This window comes from Haemaphysalis longicornis, unplaced genomic scaffold (genome assembly GCF_048455015.1).
Source record: "Haemaphysalis longicornis isolate Haplotype H1 unplaced genomic scaffold, Haemaphysalis longicornis Haplotype H1 scaffold_17, whole genome shotgun sequence".
Taxonomy (NCBI): domain Eukaryota; kingdom Metazoa; phylum Arthropoda; class Arachnida; order Ixodida; family Ixodidae; genus Haemaphysalis; species Haemaphysalis longicornis.
In genome coordinates this window covers 1237748-1262639 of record NW_027526276.1, presented here as the reverse complement: position 1 = coordinate 1262639, position 24892 = coordinate 1237748, and the positions used below count along the sequence as shown (strand labels likewise).

Genomic DNA, 24892 nt, shown 5'->3' with positions numbered 1-24892 from the left:
CCGCGCCTGCGCTGTGTGCGGTCTCGACAGCAGGCGCCGCGCAACCAGACGGCGCAGCGATTATTTTTGGCCACCGCTCCCGTGGTCCGTTTACTTCAGCTCACGACTGTACCTTCGGTGCGTTAAACCCGAAAAAATTGAAAAAAAGAAAATTACTTTTCCCGCGCATTTGTCACGCCAACAGACGGGGTCAGAGCGAAATATAGTGCTCGGCACAAAAGAAAAATACTAGAGACCGTACACGTCACACACAAAGCTTTGCGATACGCGACAAAGAAGACAGCAGCATTGTCTTGCGCCGCGACAGCGGTGCTCATTTTACGGGTTTAAAATACAATACAGCCACGTACGCGCCGTACCGAGAGCGGATGCGCGTTCTGGTGTTGCCGCGATTAGGCGGCAGCGCCGACGACGCTTCCTCCGCTGGCGCTTGCGGCTGCGCCGACTTCGCTGCCAGCGATGATGCCAAACGACGTCCTGGTCACGTAACAGCATCCCGCCGCTGTTCCCAATTTCTCTCTTTCTACCCTCGCCGACGACCGTGGCGAGTAACGAGTCCTCTCCGACGTCGAAAACACTCCTGCCACGACCGCGACGGCCAACGAAGTGTGCCAACAGCGCGCGCTGAGCTGCAAGAGTTTGCGCGCTCGGCGGAAATCGCCCTTGGTGACGCTGCTGCGCCGTCGACGCCGTCGGAGGCGGCCTCTCGCTGCAGTTGTCGTGGCAATAGCGATGACGTGAGGCGTCGTGGAGAGGGAAAAGTTGTGTTTATGAAATCGGTGCCCATGGCCGCATGCCCACGTCAGTCTTGGGTTTCAACCGGCGTCGAAGCTCCCGAGTTATAGGTAAGTCGCGCTTCGTTTATCCTGCTGTTCCAAGTTTTCACCGAGCATTGTGACACACCTTCACGCATCACGCACGTTAATGTACAATCTGTATACTGGCCTTGTTTGTGAGCGGAATAATTTCCCTGCCAATCAAAGTATGTAGTCCGAGGCTCAATTTCAGGAGGAATATCAGTTTACACTGTACAACACAGACTAAACAGTGATGTGTGTCTGGTATTCGACCTGCAAACGAAAGCGACCGGAAAGCACACTAGTGTAGGTAGGCAGGTTCAATGTAACGTCGATACATAAACTGGCTTGAACAGCCTAATTTACCATTATAACTGCTTCGCACATGTTCTGTTGCGCTTCGCTTAGGCTTCTGTATTTATTGGTTTTCTTACTCCATATTAGTACGATGACTGCTTAATATAACTTCGGCGTTTCCATCCTTCCTTGAGTAGACCACGCGTCTAGCTTCGGTGAATACGTCAAGGTTACAAATTTTTTCAAAGACGCTCAGTACACGTTCGAGCTGATTTCGTACGAGGCTTCCAGATTGCGGTTGCATGTTTATTCATGCACGAGACCATGGAAGCTCGATAACGAGACAAGTTTGCGAAGAATATACCGCAAGCATGGAATGGACATCAAAGGAAATTTCGTCGAATTAAATTGGTGACCTTTCTCGTTTTTCCTTTTTTCTACGTCAAAGTATGTTCATTACCTTTTATCATCGCTGTTACAAATGTTCTCAGAAAAATGTGCTTGGCTACTTTCGTTCCTCCGTTGTGATTTTGCTACTTATAATATTTATCTGAGTATTTTTGAAAGCATGCGTCCTTAGCTTAGCATCAAATATCGGAGAAGCACCTAGCACTGCACGCCTCTTGTACCCGCCTTATACAACCGCACTGACGCCACGGTAGTTTTAAATGGGCTTTGATGCCAGCGTGCTGTGGCGCAGTTTTCTAACCTCTTTCGTGGTCAAATTCAACCTTATGGTTTATACCCGGAGGAGGCCTAACACATATTCCACGTGATACCAAAGTCCTAAACTGGGCTCTGGGGATTACTGAATGCATCCTCACAGCTGACGTCATCACGTACTGTTAAGGGAGGAGTCGTTCAGGGAAAACAAGAATACTGAGTGTCATTCCATCGTGAAAGAACCATCAGCAAGTCGACAGAAAAAACGCAGGTTATGAATGGCCTACATAACTTAAATGTGAATATGGTTTGCAAAATTTGCCAAACCTACTTTGTCTTCAGCGTCGATGTAGCACTGCGTGTTACTGCAGCTACAATGTTGTTGCAATAAGTGTTTGACTTGAGTACATTGACTACGAAATGTATTTTGGGCCTATAAGACTTGATGGTGCATTTACGACTTCGCAAGTTTATGTTACTGGTGTGCCATTCTTTTATAAAGGTGTATATGTCTTAGCATGGATGTTCTAGAGGTGCGGGATATTTTTAGGGAGGCTTTGCAGATGCACGTTGGAGGGCTCGTCTTTCAAAATGACATTTTCTTCAGTGAACAGGACGTTGGCACGATACTTTGTGCTAACATTCTTTTTTCGTGCATGTTTATGTACCCCGTGTTCCTTGTGGCACTCGCTGAGTCACTACCACATTGCGGATTTATAACTTGTACCCAAGGACGTTGGTCTGACTTAGGAAAGCGGCGGCAGTGTCGGTTACAAAGGTCTAAGAAGCATAGTCTCGCGTGACCGTATTGTGGTACACGTCAAAGAGACCCTCTAACACTGCTGATAAACGTTTTGCCTTTTTTTCCCTTGCGCTTATAAGCACAGCGAGAGCAGCAGCTATCGCCAGCGCGCAGCAGCACTGCGTCACTTGGTCGTCGAGCAAATACTCCTTCGAGTTTCTTCTTTAAACCGCCTGTCGAGTTCGTTTATTACTCCTAACGAGCTCCAAATTAGGGCATTTGTAAGCATGTGCCGCAACAAATCTGGTCGCAACAATTGCACTTACAATCTTACTACCTTGCTGCGGCGCTTTCACACAGGCGGGGCATCCCAGTGTTTGCGTTTCATCTTAAATGAGCTCTGAATAAACTTAGTGTGGGTTGATATTTCAGTTCTCCAGAACACGTGCTCTGCGACCCCCGGGTCACTAGTGCCATACCAGCCACCGACGCAATCTCTCTACTTTCTGACATGACCAACTAAACTTGGTTAGGCACAGGTTACATACCTGCTCTTGTACAGTGAGATTTTAGTGCAATAGCTGCAACAACTTTACTTCCTGCGTTCACACCGTGTTTAGGACGCCCTGCTGCTGCCTGAGTGGCCATCATGTCTATTCTCGTCCCTCGATGCTGTTTTTCAGTGAAGTCAAGAAACGAAATCATCTGACCATGCCAGTTTTCCCAGCAGATTAATGAACCCCTGTTAGCAAAAAAACGTAAACAAAAAACACTTTTGCCAACATTTCTACTACCTGTAATCATCCCCGTGTGGGCCAAATTATTCAGTTCCCCATCTTGTAGAACAACCCATCATAGAGCACGTGTTGCTACGGGACGTGAAACTCCAATTCCCCTTATAAATGACTGCACAAATCCTGAAGAATGTATGATATTCACTTAGAAATTCGTAAAACTCTCGGTGCGCACCCATTTAATAAAAGATAAAATATTCATGTCCTGGTGGCAAGTGTGTCGCAAAAAAAACCACTTCTATGCTAGTCTATGCCCCTACCCGCTGAAGTATGACATTTTGTAGGTGGTCATAGCAGATGGGTTTACACAGAAAACCTTTCGCTTCTGTGACGATCTTGGACACATGCACCCAAATGTCATGCCGACTACGTCAAAATGTCATGCTGACCACGTCAGCTGTTTCTGAAAGCCGTCTCGAACCGCAGGCCTAGACATGAGGAAGAGAACTGAAAAGGTCAAGCAATAAGCTTGTCTAGAATCGTGCTTTGGGGTGATGAAGGTGTTTCTGAAAAAGTTCGGAGAACGCTTCGGACAAACAACCCCCTTATTCCTCAGGCAGGGATGGCCTTACATGAAGCATCCAACACAGGTTTACATGTCACGGGGCGCTGTGGTCAATCACCATTGCGCCATGGCCCACGTCAATGACGCTTACGACGAGGAGGAAGAAGGTGTGGGGGGCGCAGCCTGCGCGAGCTCTGTAATGGCCGCTTTGAAATAATGTAAATACATACTATATCGCTTCACCTCATCTCATCGTTCGTCTGATCTCTGTGCTCACGCCACATAACAATAGTTAGTTCGTTTCTCGTATCAACGCCAACTGACATTTGCAATGTCTAATTAGTGTCGCATCATGGCGGCGATGAAAGCAGTCATAGTTTATTTCACCGAACCGGCCAAACCGCTTCCGCTCACTGACTAGCCAGAGTCACTGTTAATTATTAACAATTTTTCTGGATTGTTAGTGAGCGGAAGCAGTATGGCCGATTGGGTAAAAATCAAGACAAACTGCTCCCATCCAGTACAGCTATCCTCGCTGGTGTCGTTTCGCAACTGATATTTATTGTCTCTTGATCTTCACCAACCAGCCAAACCGCTTCCGCTCACTGACTACCCAGAGTGATTGGTAATAATTAAGAGTGATTCTGGCTAGTCGGTGGGCGGATGCGGTTTGTCAGGTGGGTAAAATCAACTATGACTGCTCCTTTCGCCATGATGCGACACTAATTAGACCGTTATTGTCCATTGGACACACAGCGTGCAACAGTACCAATGCTGGTGAGCATAATAGGGCGCTTCTTAACGCGAAAAAAATTTACTACACAAAGCTCCTCGATGCCATAAAAATGCAAATACCCTGAACTCAATTATTATACTCAGGATTTCATTAAGTGTTATCTGGAAGGAGTAAGTTTATGTACGTTCACTGCTGCAATTGGCGGTGAGGTGTTTGAGTGGCGCCCCCTGGCTGTGATGTCGTCTTAAGGACTCGCGCCGCTGTCGTCTGCTACACTCCGCTTGTGAGAGGCAGCAATGCCAGGGCTAGAATTTTTTTTATTTGTTTTCAAGGGGTGAAAGTACATTCACACATAAGGTGGAGGACAAGAGGCTACAGCCTGACGAGGCCCTTCCTCCCAAAGTAGCTTACACCGAAGTCGGGAGCAGCGCACAAATCGCCCCCTTTGATGCTCTAGTGCATTAAAAAGCGCATTTCTAGTAATTGATTCATTCTTGCCAGCTTTTGACACATCTGAATAATTTCAAGCTGTATCACCCACAAGATTGCAACGTACCAGAAGAGAGGGAACAACTTTCTTCACAGCATCGGTCAGAAGGACGTGTGTAACTCGTCCTTTCTAGCTTATTCGCGAGGTTCATCGCTCAGAGCTCCTCGATAAATATTCAGAATGTGCAGGCTTCTCCACAGTATTTTTAAAATGCTCTTATTAAGACTCAACAGTCTAATGCTACGTACCATGCAGCGGGCCCCTACACGCGCAACGCACAGCAGAAAATAAAGCGGTTGTCTTCTATTTCTTTCGTTGCTGTACATGTGTCAGACGGATGTTTTTGTTTTGTTTTTTCTGTGTCCAGCGCATTAATTTTCCTCCGCCTTCACAAACGTATTATTAGTATTTTGGGGGATGTTTGGGAGGTTCACAAGGATCGTGTGGATATTTCCTTCGGGCTGTATGGTATACATTCTATTCTTCACTTTAAATTGGCTTTCGTAATGGCTGCGTGCAAGAAAGGGCATATCCGCAGCGTGCGTTGTTTATTCAAATGCACACACAATGTGAAAGTTTGAGCTTCGCCATCGCGATCGCGCCTTAGACAACGTTGTATAGAGTACTCGAAGGCGGCTTTTATGCTTCGATTTTCTATCGTAACTATCGTTATCATAACGAACTGATTCTCAAGCCGAACAGTTATGACACGATTACGGTGCTGCAGGCTTAATATACTCGCTAACGAACTCAATAAATAGTATGCGTGCATATATAGCAATAATAGATTCAGATGAACATTTCCAAGCAGCTCTTTGTTGCTTTCCAACGCTTCCAGGCGTAAAGAACCAATCTTAGTCTACTTGGGATGGCGTTCTATGACTTGAAGAAAACTATTCTTACCCTTAGCTTGGACTAAGGAGCCCGCCGACTAACCAGCTTGATTTTACTTAACTGTTAATGTTTTCTCCTCCTCGTACTCGTTCTCCTCTTGAGTGCTATTTTAATTCCTATAGCGCATGTCTGAATATTGGGAAGATGTGGCTTGTGAAGATATGGAAATGTACCGAAATATCCCTCCAGGTCTGAACAAACATAGCATTACTGTATTTTTACCGTAAACGTGATTCGTTTTCCTGGTTAGAAGCCTGGTATGAATACAGCACGCGCATATACCCACAGTGAGTTATTTGGAAGTCAAGCAACAGTTTTTGTCGCCCATAATGCATGTCGGCATACTTTCAAGCCATGACAACGTAAAGTGATGTGATACAATACTTTTCAGTGTTCGGCAAGGTTGCAAAAACTGTTTTACCTTACATGCGATTACCGCGAATCGTAATGCCTTTTGCCAAAGCCTACAGCCCCGAAGGCCTGGAATTTGTCTTGGTCGTGCATTTTTGCTGTTATCGGTTACTAGCGGCTGGCTCTTCCCTTTGTTCGAAAGATCACTTTCTACAGTAGCTGACGACTAGCTCCGACTCTTCGCGCTCCGCACAGGACCGGCTTCGCAAAGAATGGGGCGACATCGGCAACGTTTTTTCCGTGCCGTATCCAAAACTATACTTTAACTCAGGCCTTGGGCTAGTGTATGCGATTTTAAGTCTATTATTGTGATAAAAAGTTACGCACACGCAAAATCTGGGGCGGACAAGCACTAAAAGTCAAGCGAGCGTAAAGCAACAGCAGGGAGAGCGAGCCCGACGGAAGCAGACGACAAATGCGAGAATCCCTAAGCCGACGTCACGGAGGCGAGTTTCGCAGCGCCGCCCGTGGTCGCGCTCACCGCCAATATTCAGTGATGTTTTGCTTTCACTACCTGTTGCAAACGAAACTCACAGATGGTGCCACGTGTCCAAGCGAAGTATTAAAAATGGCGCGCTTGAACGTTGAGTACAGAGAGAGAAAAAAACTTTATTGAGAGAAATGGTGTCCTCGTGGGAGTGCTGCCCTGTTCACGGGTATCCATGCGCCGTCTTGGCTACAATCGTTCTCTCAATCGGCAGGAGCTGGTCGGCGAGATGGGAGCTGGATAGTAGCGTCTTCCACTGCTCTGGGGAGAAGGGCCGGAGATGTAAGGGTGGTAGGCTTGGATTTTGTTCGCACTCTAGGACGATCTGTCTAAGTGATCATGGTTGTGTGCGGAAGAGTTTCATTGGGCTTCAAACTGATAAGGGAATAGGAGGTGCATTCGCATTGGATTTGGGAACGTGTTGGATGTGAGTTGTGTGAGTGTGGTTTCTTGTGTTTTTGTGAGCTGTCATGGGGTAGCGGGAGTGTTCTCCGCGTCAGTCTGTATTTCTGGGTGATACCTCGGTACGTCGTTTATGGTGCGAGCTCGGTGGTGCCCCCCGTGGACTGCTCTACAAAGCCTCGGACCTCACGGTGGGCAAATTAATTGCCCTCTAGAGAGGAATGGGCCGCTGTCCACGCAACTTTGGCGTCCCTGTCCGGCTGCTTGGTTGTCAGTACGCGATGAGTCGTCTGTGCCACCCAGCCCGCGCTCAAAGCTCTGCATAGTTGTTGAGAATTCGTTATGATAACGGTTGCTTTTGGTTCGTACCAGGGCGACTGCTACAGCTTCCTCTACTGCTTCTTGTTTTGTAGCTTGTTGCAGGGCGGCGGTGGTCTAGAGGTCTCCGCGTAGTTACCACCGCAGCTTTTGCTCGCCTTCTATGGTATGAGGTTGCGTCCGCATAGGCAACCTTGGGGACGGAATCGTACTTTTTGCTGAAGGCTTTGGCCCTTGACTCGCGTCTTCCTAGACTACAGGCGGGATGCATGTTTCTAAGCAGCGGGTGTTCCTTGATGCAGCGTCGCCATTCGTGCGGTATTTCCTTTGAGCAGACGACGCAACAGGTATCACCACTCCCGTTTTGTCTTTCTGTTCACCTGTGTAGGCAGCGTCGTTTTGTCTATGCTTCTTTTATTTTATTACGTTATATTATTGATTTAAAAACAAATCCCAGGAGGTATTTTAAGCATCGGTCACTCGAACGTGTTCCATTCCCCGGTGCCCGCCTTCTACCATTAAGCCCCGACGCGAGTGTGAGAAATAAAATTTGTTTATTTACTTGAGTTGCCTTTACTGTGCTGCACGCTACGCATGAAGCGGAGCTTAGTGCTTACGGCAAGCCACTTCAGGGGTGGAGATGAGTCATTGGAACCATGTCGTTGGATTTATACAAAAATGTACAAGATGGCAGCAGCTGCATTTTGGGGTAATCGACCTAAGAAAATGCTGGTTTCTCAAGTCATTAATAGGAACGTCGAAGAAGTGGTTTCTCCTTCTTTGGCAGCTTGAAATAAGGGTTGGTTAGGTGCTAACAACCAGTGATTTAATTAGGTGAGTTGAAAGGATGAGGGCTACCACGGAAGCTCTCGTGAAAAGAAAGAGTACTCCGATCAGATCATCTCTTTAAGGTTACCACCAACGCTTTGTGAGAAGTGCGTAGAAGGGCTTTCAGCCCTCCCCGTTCTTAGAACACGTTTGGGTTGCGACGACGCATGAACGCGACATTTTGTCGAATTTCCTTGGGACAGGGTAGTTTCATGCGCGCTTCATTGTTTTCATATGAAGAATCAAAGATAACGGATCGGTGCTTTCTCGCCTACTTCTGTGGCATGGAGTTTTCAGCCGGCACATCGTACGACACGTAACCTCAGAGCTTCAACGGGTTCTGGTAGTACCCTAGAATTCACCAGAGCTCTAGCGGCCCTTGAGAAGAGTACAGACATGTGATGGTGATTGTGGCGTTTAACCCCTACCTGCTGCCGTAGTCATCTCTCGCCACAGCAGCTTTAGGGCACCCGATTTAAGACGGCTTTCACCACAGCCGTTTCAGATTGGGGCCCTCAATGACCGTATATTGGTCATTTCAAGTATATCTGATTCATTCCATCGCCACAATTTGACAACAACACTATAGTGAATGACAGGTCAGAGTGTTTCAGTGCTCTTCGGCTTCAGGACTTCATCCCGCCAACCAAAACCCCGCACACAATAGAACCAGGAAATATGTACCATTTTTATGTTTTGTTCTTTTAAATCCTGACAAAAACAGAGCAGATTCATTTATTAACTTTAGTAAGACAGGTTTTAAAGCCGATTTAAAAACACTGCACGGGTTCACAAGGTCACGCTGGTTGTTAAGCATGCATCCATAATGCATGAAATTCGAAAACGCCGCGGTATTGCTTCAGCAGCAACGTACATAGGTAGACAAGCGTCATATCAATAAAAAAATGTGCACCGGGCGGAATTATAAAATCATTCGAGGACAAGCAATTTATATTTCTCCGCTCAAGCAAAAACCGATGACTCAACACTCCGCGTTCTTGGAATGCCTTCAGCTTTGGCTTTCACAAAACGCCGTGAACCCCGCAGTACAGCGAATCGACTTCTTTTCGCAACTGCAGCATTTCGCAGGCGCACGCGAATAACAATGTCTAGCCTTTGCACCATTGTCATAAAAAAGGCATCCGAAATATTCAAAATAAATCTTATGACAAATGTTCAAAATTTATCGTCGAATCCGCAGCTGGATACACGCGTAGTAGCAATACAAGCACTTCCCGTTCGCAACAAATTTGAGTTCTTCGGATCATGACGCCTTTCTTTATTGCGTACTTAAGCTGCCTGCGTACCAATGTTGTTTGACAGTGAGCGCTCGTACTATAATGTTCGCTCTACCTCAGCCCCAGCGCTCGTTCTACCTCAAGTGAACCTTCGCTGGAGTAATTCGGGTGTCGTATTCGCTAAATACATCGTCTAACTCAAACATCAGTTGGAAGGGATGGCCATCGAACCCAGAAACATGCGGTGATAGTCACCTTACTAAACAATACTTTATGCCGACGCCATGTTGACCACGGCGTTCCAGGCGCTCTAATATGGACCAAACTGCACCAAGGGAAGTACAATACAGAAAAAAGGATCGCGAAGCAAAGGCGTGCACCTCAAGTGTCAACCGGGAGCATAGAAACATGGCGTGTGGTGTGCGATGTCCCGCGCTTTCTCACGAGCGATTCAACAGACAGAGCGAGCTGACCTAAGGGGTATGGTTTCAACCTGGAGTACATACGGCGTCCAATAAAGTGGTGGGGCCACTGTAGGCCCAATGTAAGCAACAACCGTGTCGGCAAAAGAAGAGGCTTGAATCTCTGTTGTCACCTTGTCTATAGTATACGCTCAGGAATCAACTAGCACCGCTTCAAATCGCTTTAAACTCCGCGGCACCGGGTACTCTTCCAAATAGGATTTCGGGCATAGCAAAGAGAGCAATCACGGAGAATATATGGAAAGACATTTCCATGCCGCACCCCTGGTGGCACGGTTTCTACACGTCATCATTATTTACTGCAAAACGAAGGGTGTGCCCATTTCTGGCAGTGTATAATATTAACGTAACTTTAATTCAAATGTGCTTTGTTTTGCCGTTCACGAAAACTAATAAGCCGGGCATGCTAAACCGCTTCTGCATTAGGTGAATGGGAACCAGGATAAGAGAGAAAAAAAGGTAAAGGAAAAGATGGTGTGGAAAAAATGGATGGATTGAGCGGCGCTAAAACTACGTTCGGGTGGTTGGAACCGCACAATTCAGCTCGACTCCTCGTGGTCGAGTTTTAGCCGGCAAATAAAAGAAAGAAAGAGCCGTGCGCAGCTGCAGCCCGCATGAGCCGCGCTGTTAACGTGAAGCCACGTGACCAACAACGCTATTGCGGCCCTTGGCTAGGTCACACCGTTCTGAGCTTTGGTATAGCTGCGGTCGTTCGCTTGTTCCACCCATCGTGGTTTCTTACTGGCTCAAGCGTTGCGCTGCTGAGCCCAAGGAGGCGGTTCGAATTTGGCCGCGGCGGCAGCCTTTCCGATGGATACAAAAGGCGAAAACGCCCCTGTGTCGAGATTTCGGCACACGTCAGATATCACCAGGTTGTCAAACTTTATGCGGACCCCTCTACTACGGCGTGCCTCATTACCCAGGCGTAGCTTCGGCGCTTTAAATCCCACAATCATTATCCGAGTGAATTCACGTTTACCGGCCTATTACATCGAAATGCCACTGCACTCATAAAGCAAAACCAAAACGACGTTCTGAGGCAGATGTGCTTTAAAGGAATCGAGTTGAGTGAGAGGGAGAGAGAGAGAAGGCTTTTCAATCACCTGGCGAGGTCAACCAGACTGGCCACCCGACTTGCCACGCCGGATGGTGGTGAAGGTCATATGAAACGTTCTCATACACACATAGTTGTGCAAACAGAATGCACGAAACGCACACATTCATATCGTCAAACGCTCAGTCATTTCAATGATTGACAACCATTTTATTCGGCGAAACAATCATTTGACGGAGAATTTGCCCCATGCTTCACAGACCAGTTTTGTGGAGCGCATATGATTTACATATCATTCCTGAAATTACCCGTGGCCAAGGAAGTTCCGGTCAAGAAATCTGGATAGACACGGTCAGGCACTAGGAAAAACCTTACCAGTTTTGCGTTCGAATTTACAACGTTGGGTGTCATAGCCTTCTACCCGCACACAAAATTTTTACGTCAGACTGAGTGTGAGACATGTGGATACACACTAAGATGATGCAGAGCAACACGATTGTGAATGATGTGTTATCGTGATCTTGCGTCAGTTTTGAACTGGAAAAGATGGTTTTGAGCTATTTATCAATAGCAGATCCCCCAAAAAGGTAAACACAGTTCAGTGCACTGATCCCGCCGAACGTGGTTGTTGCGTGGAGCTTGAACAGGAATCAAATCGGATAATATGCACGCTCGTCAGGATGGTATAAAACAGATACTTGCTCTCGCTTGTACCAACATCCCGTAAACGTGCTGCGGTATAGAGAAATCAAAGTTAATCTCAAGAGAGCAACTTTATTTCATCAATTCATTCCAACCCCATATACCCAGGCCTGGCAAGCTCAACCGACGGGCCAGCAGCAATAAAATCCTCTGGAAAGCTTTGAGTGGCCGTGTGTGAACACTTATGAGCATGGGGGAATATGAATACAAACTTTTTACCGAAACTGTGAGCCCAGAGTACATCTGTTTTTCCCAGGTTTTGCGAAAGCCACGTGTCACTGGGGGACGTTTTCTGGGCGCGAAGGTTGGCGTGAAGCCCGTCCTGTGCAGTGCGATTAGATATCAGTTGCGCTCCCAATTAGCACCGGAAATTCTCTTCCTTAAGGCGTGACACCAGGCAAAGACAGTGGCACCATCGCACACTCTGCGGAAATGCACTTCCTTCCTGCCTCATTTAGTTGTGTGTCGCGGGGAACTTTATGTCACTATTTTAAGAAACGCCATTCGCTTCGTTCCGTGGAGACTCAAGGAGGGTCATATTACACGTTGCTTGTCAGTTGAATTCAAATCGGACTTTTTCGCGCAGAACCTACAACTGGCTATGAAGGGTGCCGTTGTGAAATGCTACGGATTAATGTGTGGACCATGTGCGGGTATTTAACGTGCTTCACAATTTCGACACACGGCCATTTTCTTTTATGCCTCCACAAGAAAATGGTCATCCACGGTCGGAATTTAAGCCGGACCCTTTAGTACAGCACAGCGGGAGACGTGTTTCTTTATTGGCTGCTGAATTCTTGTTTTCTTTTCTTTTTTTCTGCAAATCGAGGGTTGGCATTGCGAAATTCGATTTCAACCCTCCGAATCGTAGCTTCCAGTGCCATTCATTCTGCACTCAGTTACACAAACATGAAGATAAAGTCAATGATTACACGGATAACCGTGTTAAAGGGAACATGTACAGTAGTACAGATAAAACACTGATCACCCACTAAGTAAAAAAATAATGTTTCCAGAGCGTTCCGGCTCCTTTCTTTACAATCATGAACATAGCAAATTAACTTCAATGGTTGTACAGGGCTATGAACTGGCCGACGCAGTTTTCCTTCGTAAGAGTAACCTAACAAGTTAACAAGTTCCTGCATTAAAACGCAGCAGTTATTTTTTCGGGCTAAATGACAATGTTACTATTGGTGTTCCATATTATAGCTTATAAAATGCACGAGTGAACTAGCCTCGATTTTTATTAGCGAGGTCTTTTTTTTTTCGATAAGTCTACGTAGTTTTAACCGCTTTTTTTTCGAGTGGCTGGTGTTTCAGCCACAGCGCGAAGAGAAGCGGAAGGCCAACGCTCAAACGATTTACTTTCCGCGCAGTGGTGCGTAAGAGTGAAAACAGCATGCGCGTCCGAGATGTGAGCCGTATATAATACGCTTTAGTATTGCGGAAAAGTGATACCGCTTTTTGAGAATAGATTGTCGGGGAATTATGCCTGTGTTTTTTTCGAAATTATTATGAAGAAGAACGGGTGGCTTAAGAAGCACGGCGTGTACGCGGGCGAACAAAACATAAAAAATGTCAAACAATATTAAAAAAAAATCCGCTGCGTAAAAAAATATTGGCGCCTTTTCATAGTCTTGAGGAGTATGTATCCTTCCGGTTGGCATTTCTTTTGCGCGTATAAACAGTTTTGCCACATAAACCGCGGATCTGGGTGTTCGAAATATTCCTTTAGTTAAACGCCATTGATATTAAACAGAAGTTTTTTATGCTCTCCAAACATCCTACATAAATGAATAATTACACGGCTTATTTGTCGGGATTACGCAAGGGCAATCGTACCCTTGGGCGGCACTCAAAATGCACTTGGGCGTTTTCGGGGGACACGATCAACATAGTGGATGAAATAATAGCGAGGGAATCATTTACTTACCCTCACAGGAGCGGCAAAACTCTAATGGCAATGCGTTCAGAGTTAGCCTTGGTAAACGGATTGTTTGTTCTGGCACCGTGAATCAGTAGTATTGAGCGTAGTATTCAGTGGTATTGAGCTAATTATATGACGGGAATCAAAACCCGAGCAACCATCTGTTCGTGCATTTTTATTAAGTAGAGATTTTGTTATGCATGGTTGTCGTCAGAAATATGTGTGCAGTCTCAGCACTATTTGCTTCCGGGGGAAATGTTCCCGGTTTTTGTTTGTTTGTTTGTTTGATTGTTTATTTAGGCAGAATACAAGTACACCGTGAAAGGTAGAATAATTTCCAATCTTCTGCCGAGGCAAACGGGGCAAAAGGCGTTTGAGCCCATTTGATCGATTCCGATTGATCGAGCCCGATCGGGCCGTCTGACGAGGCCCCGTCCCTGATGTAGCGCAACGGCAGCAGCACTAGCGACGCACATTCAACCACCACTCAATGAAATTATAAACATGGAACAAACCAAACGACATCATAGGCAAACTATATGAACACAATTGTTGGCTATATAAAACAATGACAAATCACAAAAAATCGTATCATGATAACAGATATATCCTACGCAAAAGATAGAGACGGTGACACGAGTAGAAAAAGTTTAGGAAGAGGAAGTTTTACCCGAACAATACCAAAGCAAACTGTTTTTTTTGGCACTTACGGCGGGTACGCAACATGATTTTAACGGCATACCTAAAACAATATTCAAGGAAACCTTCTCATGACGGCACAGAATACGGCACATAAAGCGGTGGCACGCGAGTCCCGACATTCATTTTTGTCCGGAAAAAAAAAATTTATATTTTTTTCGAGGTAAATGTACCAAAGAGAACTTTTTCACAATTGTCTTGGGGCACATGGCGAAATGCAAAACCATGCCTGACTGGGCTATGGCACCCTATAGCTGTAGCGGCTTCGAATGGTAATTTGTTTACAATTTTCACACACAACAACAACAAAAAAGAGGTACATAACTTCGGAACTGAAATAACTATCAGATCAGGTAAATAAGGAGTTTTTTTTTGCATATGGCATTGCATAAACAATGAAATTAGGATAATATATTTTGTGTACGTGAACGGATGTAAACACAACTTAACAAAAAAGTCGTGTGAGGTATATAAAATACAACACTGCGAATAGGTTGTCACACATTTCAAATCTAAATTAACTTTCAGATGCCATTTTTTCAAAGAGAATTTTTTTACAAGTATTTTGAAAGTTATCACTTGTATGGAACTATTTGAATGATACAATAAAAGTGGGTTTTCATTTAGCAGATCAGGTATTTGAGATGCTAATCTCTGAGTACCATAATTTGTTCGAAAGCGTGGTTTTTTAATTGGATTTCTTCGCAGTTCATAACAGGTGTTTTCCGGGTAGTAGTTAGTTCCAAACAATGCTTTATCGGTCCTATGCTTGCGGAAAATTTCTGGCTTAGTTTGTATTTGTATAAAGTTTGGATATCGAATACTGTATAAGTTTCAAAGTACGGCGCTACGCTTACAGTTCTGTGCAGGTTGGAAATAGCCCGCATTCCTCTCTTTTGTAGGTTTAAAAGGTTTCTTAGGTTAGTCTGAGTTGTGGTCGCCCAAACACCAGTAACTTATACGTGAGTGGACGAGCGCATAATATATATCGCGTTTAACAACTGGCGGTAGGTAATGTCTTAGCTTGCTTAAAATTCCAATTGCACGACAGAGATCTGATCGAAGTGATAGTGATTCTACGTGTGGTGTCCACGAGAGATTTTCTTGGAACAGCACTCCCAAAAACCGGGTTGATGTTGATTCCTTGATTGGGGAACCGCGGAATTGCATGTTTAAATTTAAAGGTTCGGGTGTCCCTTTCGCTCTGAACAATACATATGCGGTTTTCTTTATATTTAATTCCAGTTTGTTGGATGCAAGCCACAAACTAAGATCTGACATCCCATGTGACATACCACCAATTCCCTTTTCCAATGAAACATGGCTTCATTTCCCCATTTCCGTCGAACATAATTATACCCATCCGTTCTAAAAAACAGGCTTGCGTGTGCTGGCGTCTCTACATTCGTGGGGTTGATTCTCTCAGAGGCTAAAACAACTCGATAGAAGTTAGTTTCTGGCCCGGGTTTAGCTTCGCCATGCACTACTTTCTGGCTCTGGATTTGTTTGTGTGGCGGCACTAAACCACGCCTATATAGCTTGGCCATCAGTGAACCAGAAGTGCAAGCGATTGAAAAAACAAAAACGTGGGAAGAAGCATTTTTTTTTTGCTTTGTTTCTTTTGAACCGGGACAAAATGTAAAAAAAAGTAGAGCGTTTCCGAGGAATTTCGTTTCCGTTTGATAATACAACTAGGGCTTTCGTCCTTATGTGTCTGGTTTTTTATAGATGTGCCTGAAATAATCTTTTTTCACATATTAATACTGTTAAGATAACACAATAAAACTGTTTTTCTTTTCCGGCCCTCAACATTTCCTGAAATTTTACATCTCTATACTGAACACCCTCTCTTCTGGGTCCCTTCCTCCTACCCATTTTCTATCACCCTCCCTCTATTCCAGCTCTCACAACCGCGAAGCCTCCCCGGTTTATTTCTCAGCATCTAGGTTGTCTTTTTTCAGTGAGCACTGCATAAACCACTTTGTACACACACAAAGACGGCTACGGCGGTGATGCACGCCCGCCTTTACATCTGCGCGCCAGTTACAACTCCATCTCCAGAGACCGTGCAGGCGACCTTCCGCGCGAATGCAGACAATAGAGGGCCAGAGAAGATGCGTTATTCACAAGACGCTTCTGCGGCCTCCTCCTACGAAGCTTCCGTCTGTCTGCAGCACCCTTTCCCGCGCTTCTTCACTCGCCCTTTTTTATAGAGCGCGACGCGGCAGCCGCCGTGCAGATCGCACACGTAGCGTGCCGAGCGTATGTTTACCGAGCTGCGTCGCTTCAACGGCGTGTAACACATGGCAATCGCCGCCCAGTAGAGAATGCCTGTGAGGGCGTCAGCCTCCTGCATGCTTTGTTGTGGGATCGTTCATTCAAAAACCTGCATTCACGGGAGCGCTGTGTTCTCCTACTCAAGCAGATGGTGCACACATTTCCCATCATTTGCAACTACTCACCCCCAGGGCACCTTAATCTTGGCGCTGTTCGCCGCAGCCAGAGCTACCTCCTCTCAGCCTCTCGTTCATCTGCCCTCACCCAGCCGTCATATACCTCTCAGAGTAGGGCAGCGTTCGCTCGGCGCGGCTAGGGAGACCGCTTGGACACAAAAGGGACAGCTGGTATCCTCCATATAGCCACGGTAGACGTCTGAACGCGAACGAGCCTTTCCTCAACAGCCGTATTCGTAAATGGCCGTCTGTTCACGTTCTCTCCTACCACTGTAATTAGGGCTGGGAGGAACTAAGTGTGCTAATTTACTTATTTTTCAGCTGTGAGCCTGGTTTAATTCTCAGCCATGGTCGTCCTGGCAAGATGGGCGTCGTCTGCTGTTTTGGTCTTAGTGATCGTCAGTGTCGCGATGGCTGCCCAAGACAAGGTGGCGAAAACTGCGGAAAACAAGGTGGACAAAACTACGGGGGACAAGACACCCAAGAGCACAGAAGGCAAGAGAAAAGCCAAGGTTCCTGGTAGGTAATGTTTTTCCTATATTTACCCTCACAACGACAAGCCGATTTATTCATTTTCGCCCGGGCCGTAAATCGCTTCTACGCTGCCAAGTGTTCATTTCCTTTTGAAGTAGCAAGTACTTTTGTCAGGAAATCAGGTGCCGTTCTCGGCGTTTACCAGAGTAGCTATTTGATGTATTAATTATGACGAATGCGCATGAAGCACAAGACAGCTAATAGCACACTTTCAACTTCCTTTCTACGTTCGTACATGACAGTTCTGACTATAGTAAATTCAGGCGCTGCACTTGTTACACTATCCAGTACCGAGATTCCTAGAATGCGATAGCTAAACGGCTAAGTGCAGCAAGATTGAGATAGGCAGATTCCGTCATTATTTCGCACTGCAGAGACGGTACACTGCGAAAGGGTTTGTAACTTGGCTAGTAAGTTCATTGCGTGCAATGCACAGCACTAATACGGGACAAAGTGAAGAGCAACCAATACGAGCCTTGTTTGTTAATATTCACTTTGTCCTGTCTTAGCCCTGTTCAATCCGTGCAGACCGTGCGCCATCGGTGCTTTTGGTTTTCACAACGATGAACACCATCGGTACTTTCCACCATCGGTACACCACCGGTATTTTAGGTTTTTTCAACGATAAACATTTAGAAAATGGTAAGCCTAAGCTCCTGCAATTTAGGAGATTGAGTATCATGAATCACGAGCGGCACACGCTCTACACAAAAAGGTGACAGGCCAGACCGTATCTTTGACCAGCTTTGACCTCGTTGTCAACGTTTCATGGGCATGCAGGAGGGGATATGTTAGCCTCTGGCGTGATCGTGCAGATATAAGACGTACGAGAAAATATTGTTAGCATTTTCTAATTTCTATATGTTCCAGACATGCTTCAAGGACCTGTTTTGGGTGCCAAACAGCGGCTATTTTTTCAATTAGTTATATTTTTTATTACTATCACGGATTACGCTCTGAGGAGGTTCACGTTACAACGCCTACTGTTCCGACAATCACGTTCAGTAGGTAGAATTTGTGCATATTTTCCACGTTATTATTTCTTCAGGCTGTAAAAATAACATGTCTCATCCTTTATAATTCGGTAGTACTGCTTCAACATGTTGTATACTGTGACTTTTCATAGTTTGATCGTCCTCGGCGTTGTGATTGGTGTAAAAATTGGGAGAACCACAATGGGGTTTCCGTAATAGAAAAAAGAATCGGTCTTGCCACGCATATCTCGCAAAACTAATGAACATCCTACTTATCTACGTACCAGTATAATTTCACAAACACTGCGGAAATGGCCGCGAATGCGCACTGATCCTTAGAGCAACATGTTTCACAGCAGATTTGGCGGTAAAGATGCACTAAAAATGAGTAATATTTTGAATTACATTCAAACAATTATTGGAGAGAGAGAGAGAGAGAACACAGTTTAATAGTGCTGACGAGGTCTATCCAGCAGATAGCCTAACATTCTACGGCAGGTGAATAATGACACAAACGAAAAAAAAGAAAGAAAAAACGACAAGCGGTCTGTAGACAGAGTTCAGTAGTGCGAGATAAAAATAAAAGAAGTGTTAAAACACACTAGAGAAATGTTCTAACGCACTGGGAAAATGTTCACTTTCACTTTTAGCAGAGTTCAGGCAACCGCGGAGTGACTACACGTGGTCATGAGATCACTAGGTCAGGTTAAAAATAAAAGAAGGAATAAACAATGATTCCAGCCATTATTAGAATATCAAACTTAAGCTAATGGAATATCTGTTACCTCAAACAGAGATTTAACTCAGAATTCCAGATCTCATTTTAAATAACTGTAACGTATACGACTCACATTCGTATATAGCCTTTATATAGCTGCCTTTATAGAACTGCCTTTCAGTTTGCCATATTTACACGCAATAAATGTGCGTGATAATTACTGCTTGCCTGATGTCATAAAATCCCCTGGCGGATTACAGTCCCGCAGCATTGCAAAAAAGCTAGTTACTTGAGTCACCAGTGGTCTTTGAAAATCTTGTAATGTGCGGGGGAAAGGACGAACTTTTGATTCGAGTGTTGTTTCAGATCCTCTTGACGAGGAAAAGGACTGCGGTGGTAAGAACTAAAATTGCCCGAATTTTTTTTGTTTTCACATCCAAATTTATGTTCGGAATGGGCATGTACATTTTTATTTTTAAGTTGGTGTTGCAAGTGCTATGTGGTGGCGGTAGGTGGTGGGCACTAAAGCTGTCTGAAGGGACTTAGGCCCAGTTGCACAAACCAATTTTTTGCATCTGAAACCTTAGAAGGTTCAATGTGTAATGTTTATTTCGTTTACACGTTGAGAACTCATTATGGGAAGTTGAAAGAAAGGCAATGCAGGTGGCCTTCGGGGCGTCAGCCTGTCCTCCAAGAAAAAGGCAGTACTAAGATTAATCATTGCTTCTGATAGGTATTAAGCAAAAAGGGTCAGGAAATCCACACGTATTATCCACGATTATCGGTGTAGTATATTATATATAGGTATGCGTGTAACATATGCATACATTTTTGTGTTGACCCATCTCCCAACTCAATGTACAGTTCAGATGCAGTTGCAGATGCAGATGCAGATGCAGATTCATTTTAAACAGTTCGGATGCAATACATAAAAAGAGGTGTGTCACATCCTCTGGAACCAATTGAATTGGAGTGCGCGAGAACCAACTCATATTTCCGCAATTGAAAAAAATCTGCGCACGGATGTAAAACACCCTTGTGTATGTATCGCGTCTGAGTTCGTCGAAAGATTCATTTCCACGGGGTTTTTTAATACCGAGCAAAGTCCGAACACGCAGCTGGACTTTAGCAGTGAAGCCTGTACAGAATCAGTATCCCGGAATTCTGTGGCTCTCAAAAAAGGTCCCGTAAGTCCTTTTATGCATGCCTTCCAAGTGAAATTAGATTCGGCGCACTCACGTTTCCCATATTTCAGGATCTTTGTGTCAACTATATTTAGTACGGAAGCAGAACGATTGAAACATTTTGAGTTGCTCGCAAATAAACAACCTGATCAGTTTAGAGTTTTCAGCGGTGGTAAAAAAAAAACGTCATGCCTGATCGTGCCATCGCGCCAACTACCCCGATCACGTCGTGGTAGCTTGTTACGAGTTTGCCTGCTATCTAAGCATTCATAATTTTGATCGTAACCCTTTCTGGGTTATAGAGACATATTGTTAATTTTTGTAGCCGTTGTTCATGTTAAGGATGCAAGCATTTCAGTGCATTGCCACGCCCACTCATAGCTCATATCAGAAAGTGTGAAGATGGATAGGATTGTGTGGGGTGCAGCTCACTTTCAAACGTACTTTGTGTCAAAACAAATGCGTTTAAATTGTTCAAGAAATTTATACGATGACCTATGGTTCGTTCAGTCGAGTCTGGTAAAGTAATTCTACCACGTTTACCGTCCACATCCGCGTCTCAGTAAAGGGACAGACAGCCAATTTTTCTGAAGTGCGTGTCCTTTATCCAGTATGCACGCCGGGGTTTTATATAGTCGGTAACCACGTAAAATATTCTAAATAAATTGGTGCAAATAACATTTAATTGACACCAACATTTTTGAAGACTGAAAGGTGGCGCCGTGTAGTGTTAAAACATGACACTACCGTACGTATAAAAACAGCTCGGTCGGTTTCAATGCGCTATTCAAAAACCGCATAAAGGAAAAGGAGTTGCAAGGACTGCCTTTTTTATTATTTTAGCTGTGGAGAAGTTTCCGAATGGCTCTTTTCAGCTCACGTACAGTTAGATGTGTGTTACCGCACGCCTCACAGTCGTGGTTGCCAGCAGTCGTTTCGGTAGCCCACGTAAGGCAGCTAAATTTTTTAAAATCCGCTTTCAACTGCTCTCGGACCCTATCAACAAAACCGCTTCTGTTAGAGCTGTTTTGGCTGATGCCCTTTCATTTTGATTAGAGAGCATATAGTACTACTAATAAACCGGTTGTCTGTCCCTTTAAGTAGCGAAAAGCATGTCATCCGGTCGTCGTTAGCGTGAGGAGAAGAGCGGAGCATAGCATGTTGGTTCGCACATTCTTGAATGAGCCTGTAATTTATCACATTTAGGGTCATTTCCGACCCCCTTTAAAAGAGGTAGTAGCCTTCCGGTTTTATTCCGCATCCGGTTTGGGCTCCCAGCCGCACAATTATTCCTTTGAGTCCTAAGATGACCGAAAATGTTTTAACTTTTACGCCCACAAACGTTTGAGATGTCTTGAAGTGGCCGGTAGGGTGACTATTATTAATAATAACTGAAACCGCAAACCCTACTCTCGGGTGTTTTTCTCAAAGGTTTTTTCGGGAAGTTTCATTACAACGAGTATAGGTATATCTTTTTTAGAACAACAACCCAGCATAAAAACATTTTTGCACTTATTCCACATATACCGTGTCACAAGTAAAGTTCCCATTTTGCGGTTCTTTTTTGGTTTCTTTGAAATGGAAAATTTAAGTGGACCAAATATTCTCAGGTTATACACGAAGTAAATAAGCCGAACAAGATTACTGAACGGTTGTTATGCTAAGACTATTGCTTAAACTTTTTTTGGTTATCGCCCCACGGAAGGGAATAGAATCCCTATTAGTCCCTTATTAGAACGTCGGCGTGAAAAGTTTCAATGAAAGATTTGAGAAGCGAGCGCTTTGACCAGCGTGAGTTTTTGCCATGGTGCCCTGTAATGCGCTAAAATTTCTTGCATCTCGGTGCCTACGCTTTTCAGTCGCTATGATGAACTATGTTGCTCTGCACTGAATTTAAAGATGAGGTATTGATGGGTAACACGAGAAAACCGTTAGGTTTTAATGCTGTGCGAGTTTCGCTAGAGCTTGTCACGTTTAGCCTGCGTCCACTATGCACAGTCGGAACCAGCTTGAATGTTTTCGCGGGCATCGACCCATCAGGGCGATGACATCTTGGCATTGAACTTCTTTGAAGTCTCGAGAAGGGCACTACATTACATTCGCTCGCCTTAAAGTTGCTCCCTAAATGGCATGCATACCCATCAGCAGCGACATGTTCAACCTGCGGCCCCTTATTTACTTTGTAACCGGCGTTAGAAAGAAGGCTCCTGCTAAACAGACTGGAACTTTACCATACATTTTACATTTTACATTTTACATTTTACCATACAGCATACATTTTAGTAAAACTGGAATCGATGAGAGCTTGTACCTTCACCCACCATACTTTGTATCGGCGCTCCGCGACCACAATTTGAAAGTTTGCGAATTCAGCTGCCACGGGAATGTTTTTCAGAGCTCTCGTTTTTTCCACACGTTATTTCTGTTTCGAATAAGTTGCCGAATGACAGTGCTGAATGCTGAACTGATGCAGCATTTAGTGCGTTTGTTCGCAATGTCACCTTGTTTCTGTTCATGTCTGCCAAGCTGTTTTTTATGCACTTTTTTCCTTGTACCCCCACTCCATGCAAAAATGCTTATGACGCAGCAGGTTTTCTGAAATAAATAACTAAATACGCACACTGCGCTACTGGGCAGCACTGTGTCTTTTCGCCGGCTTAATTTGTCTTGGTACGTACTATGCGGCAGCATTCGGTCATTTATGGCTGGAACCAATCAGGGATGTACCCAAAAACGGTCACTGCAGAGCAACGCGAGCAAACCAGAAGCAAATTAGGGCTTCATGGCACATGGCGGAACTACTATGTGAAGGAACCTACAATGCTCTCTTTGACGCGGCCGCCGAAAAGCGTCACGCAACGGCACTGCTGTCCCCATCGGTTGAAGTTCTTCCAATTAGCTTCAAATTTATTCCTACTGCCCCTTCACCAAACTACTATATTTTCCCAAAGCAAGTCTATATAACTGTTGTCACTACTACGGAAAGTGTAGCACATGTACAACATTGTCAATCTTTATCGGCTCATAATGCCGCAGTATCTACTCTGTGCGTATCTACTACATCTACTATACATTAATTCAATAGTCCAGAAAGCCATCGTGGAATTTGCTTGAGCATCACTTCGGCGAATTTCAAATCAATACGCTAGGGAAAGCAGTCAGTGCTGCAAACGAAAACTAACACCCGCAATTCCTGCGTTATTTCTGTTCTTCGCAGATCACTGCACCAAAGACGGCCAGATCGACTGGATTGCCCTTATGGGAAAACTATTCGAAATGTACCAAAACTACAATCCATCCAAGTCCTCTGGGGGCTCCCCGATAGAAGCCGCCCTTCTCTCTGCATTCAAGGGCAACGCGGGCACCGCAAAGCCGAAGTCAACAAGCGACTCCCACACAGCTTCCCAGTCGAAAGAAAGTTCCGGCGGTACGCAGCCGGACCTGTCGGCCGCTCTTCTGGGCTCGATCATGTCGAACCTCGCTAAAGCGGGTTCCCCATCGAAGAAAGGTGGGGCTGCCGACCCAATGGATGGCCTGAAAGGTATTATCGATGGACTGAGTGCGTTGCAAGGAAAAGACTCCGCAGGAGGTTCTGGTGCAGACTCTATAGACTTCTCGAAGCTTACGCCACTGCTGCTTCAAATGCTGCCGTCCCTGCTTGGAACGAAGTCTGACAGCTCGCAGCTGAACTTGTTATCCATGCTAATGCCGCTTCTGGAAGGGCAGAATGAGGGCGGTGAGCTTCTCAAAACGCTGGTTTCTCAGGGTCTAAAAATGTTCCTTAATAGTGGAAAGCCTGGGGATGACAGCCACGGACCGGACCTTGATTCTCTCTTGTCGTTGGCAGAGTTGTTCACCAAGGACACCTCGAAGGAAGACACCTCTGCACCGCGGGAGACGACGAAGTCAAAGCTAAAAACAGAACTTTAAGCGAATAAATTATCTGTAAATTCGTGATTTCTTATTGCCCATGTACAATAAAAAAGAGTCAAGTCAGAGGGTTTGAAATAAACGTTCACAAGAGTTTTCATAAAAGATAAAAATATGTGACTACACTTTGCAAAGTTCGTTCATTGCGGCGTGAGGTCTTGGAGGGTGACATTTGCGGTTGGTTACCTCGGAGTCGGGAGCCTCACTGCGAATGTTTTCACGCTCTGACACGAAGAAGGCCGGTGGTGTGGCGGTATGGAGTGGTGGTGTGGCGGTATCGGTATGGTTCCAATATCAACCCAAAAATGTTGTATCGTGGAAGCCCCCAATTACGCATACGACTCATACAGAAGCAATTCCTGTACTTTAACGACACCTAAGAGAATTTAATTAGTTGGCTGGTTTCAACGGGGAAGCAATGTAGCTTCCTCCGGCGATAGTTGTCAGACTTCTTTACTGCTACAACGTCTCTAAATCTCTCGCATTCCTTTTTTTCTGCGTCTTGATTGGTTGTCAAGCGGCAGACCATTCAGAAATCCGTACTTAGAAGCTGCAAACCTCTTTATGCTAGCTTTATAACACCAGCATGACACGTCCACGTGAATTAGCAGTGGGAAAGTCATTGGCAAGTAT

The 24892-nt window shown here is 45.1% G+C and overlaps 1 protein-coding gene across 2 annotated transcripts; it reads left to right on the top strand.

Moving 5' to 3' along the window:
- Positions 1 to 465: 465 nt before the first annotated feature.
- LOC144166373 (uncharacterized) lies at positions 466 to 24341 on the top strand. Of its 2 annotated transcripts, XM_077695887.1 has the most exons (4): positions 466 to 845; positions 17241 to 17438; positions 19512 to 19541; positions 23547 to 24341. In XM_077695887.1, the coding sequence occupies exons 2-4, from the start codon at positions 17267 to 17269 to the stop codon at positions 24257 to 24259; spliced, it is 915 nt and encodes a 304-aa protein (XP_077552013.1). In that variant the 5' UTR covers positions 466 to 845; positions 17241 to 17266; the 3' UTR covers positions 24260 to 24341. The 2 variants fall into 2 exon arrangements, with proteins under 2 accessions (XP_077552013.1, XP_077552014.1); XM_077695888.1 differs by lacking the exon at positions 19512 to 19541 and having other exon boundaries at positions 471 to 845.
- The last annotated feature ends 551 nt before the right edge of the window (positions 24342 to 24892 follow it).

Coding starts and splice junctions, on each gene's coding strand:
- LOC144166373 (XM_077695887.1), top strand. CDS start 17,267: ATGGTCGTCCTGGCAAGATGGGCGTCGTCTGCTGTTTTGGTCTTAGTG. Junction 17,439..19,511: donor GAGAAAAGCCAAGGTTCCTG/GTAGGTAATGTT, acceptor GTGTTGTTTCAG/ATCCTCTTGACGAGGAAAAG. Junction 19,542..23,546: donor CGAGGAAAAGGACTGCGGTG/GTAAGAACTAAA, acceptor TGTTCTTCGCAG/ATCACTGCACCAAAGACGGC.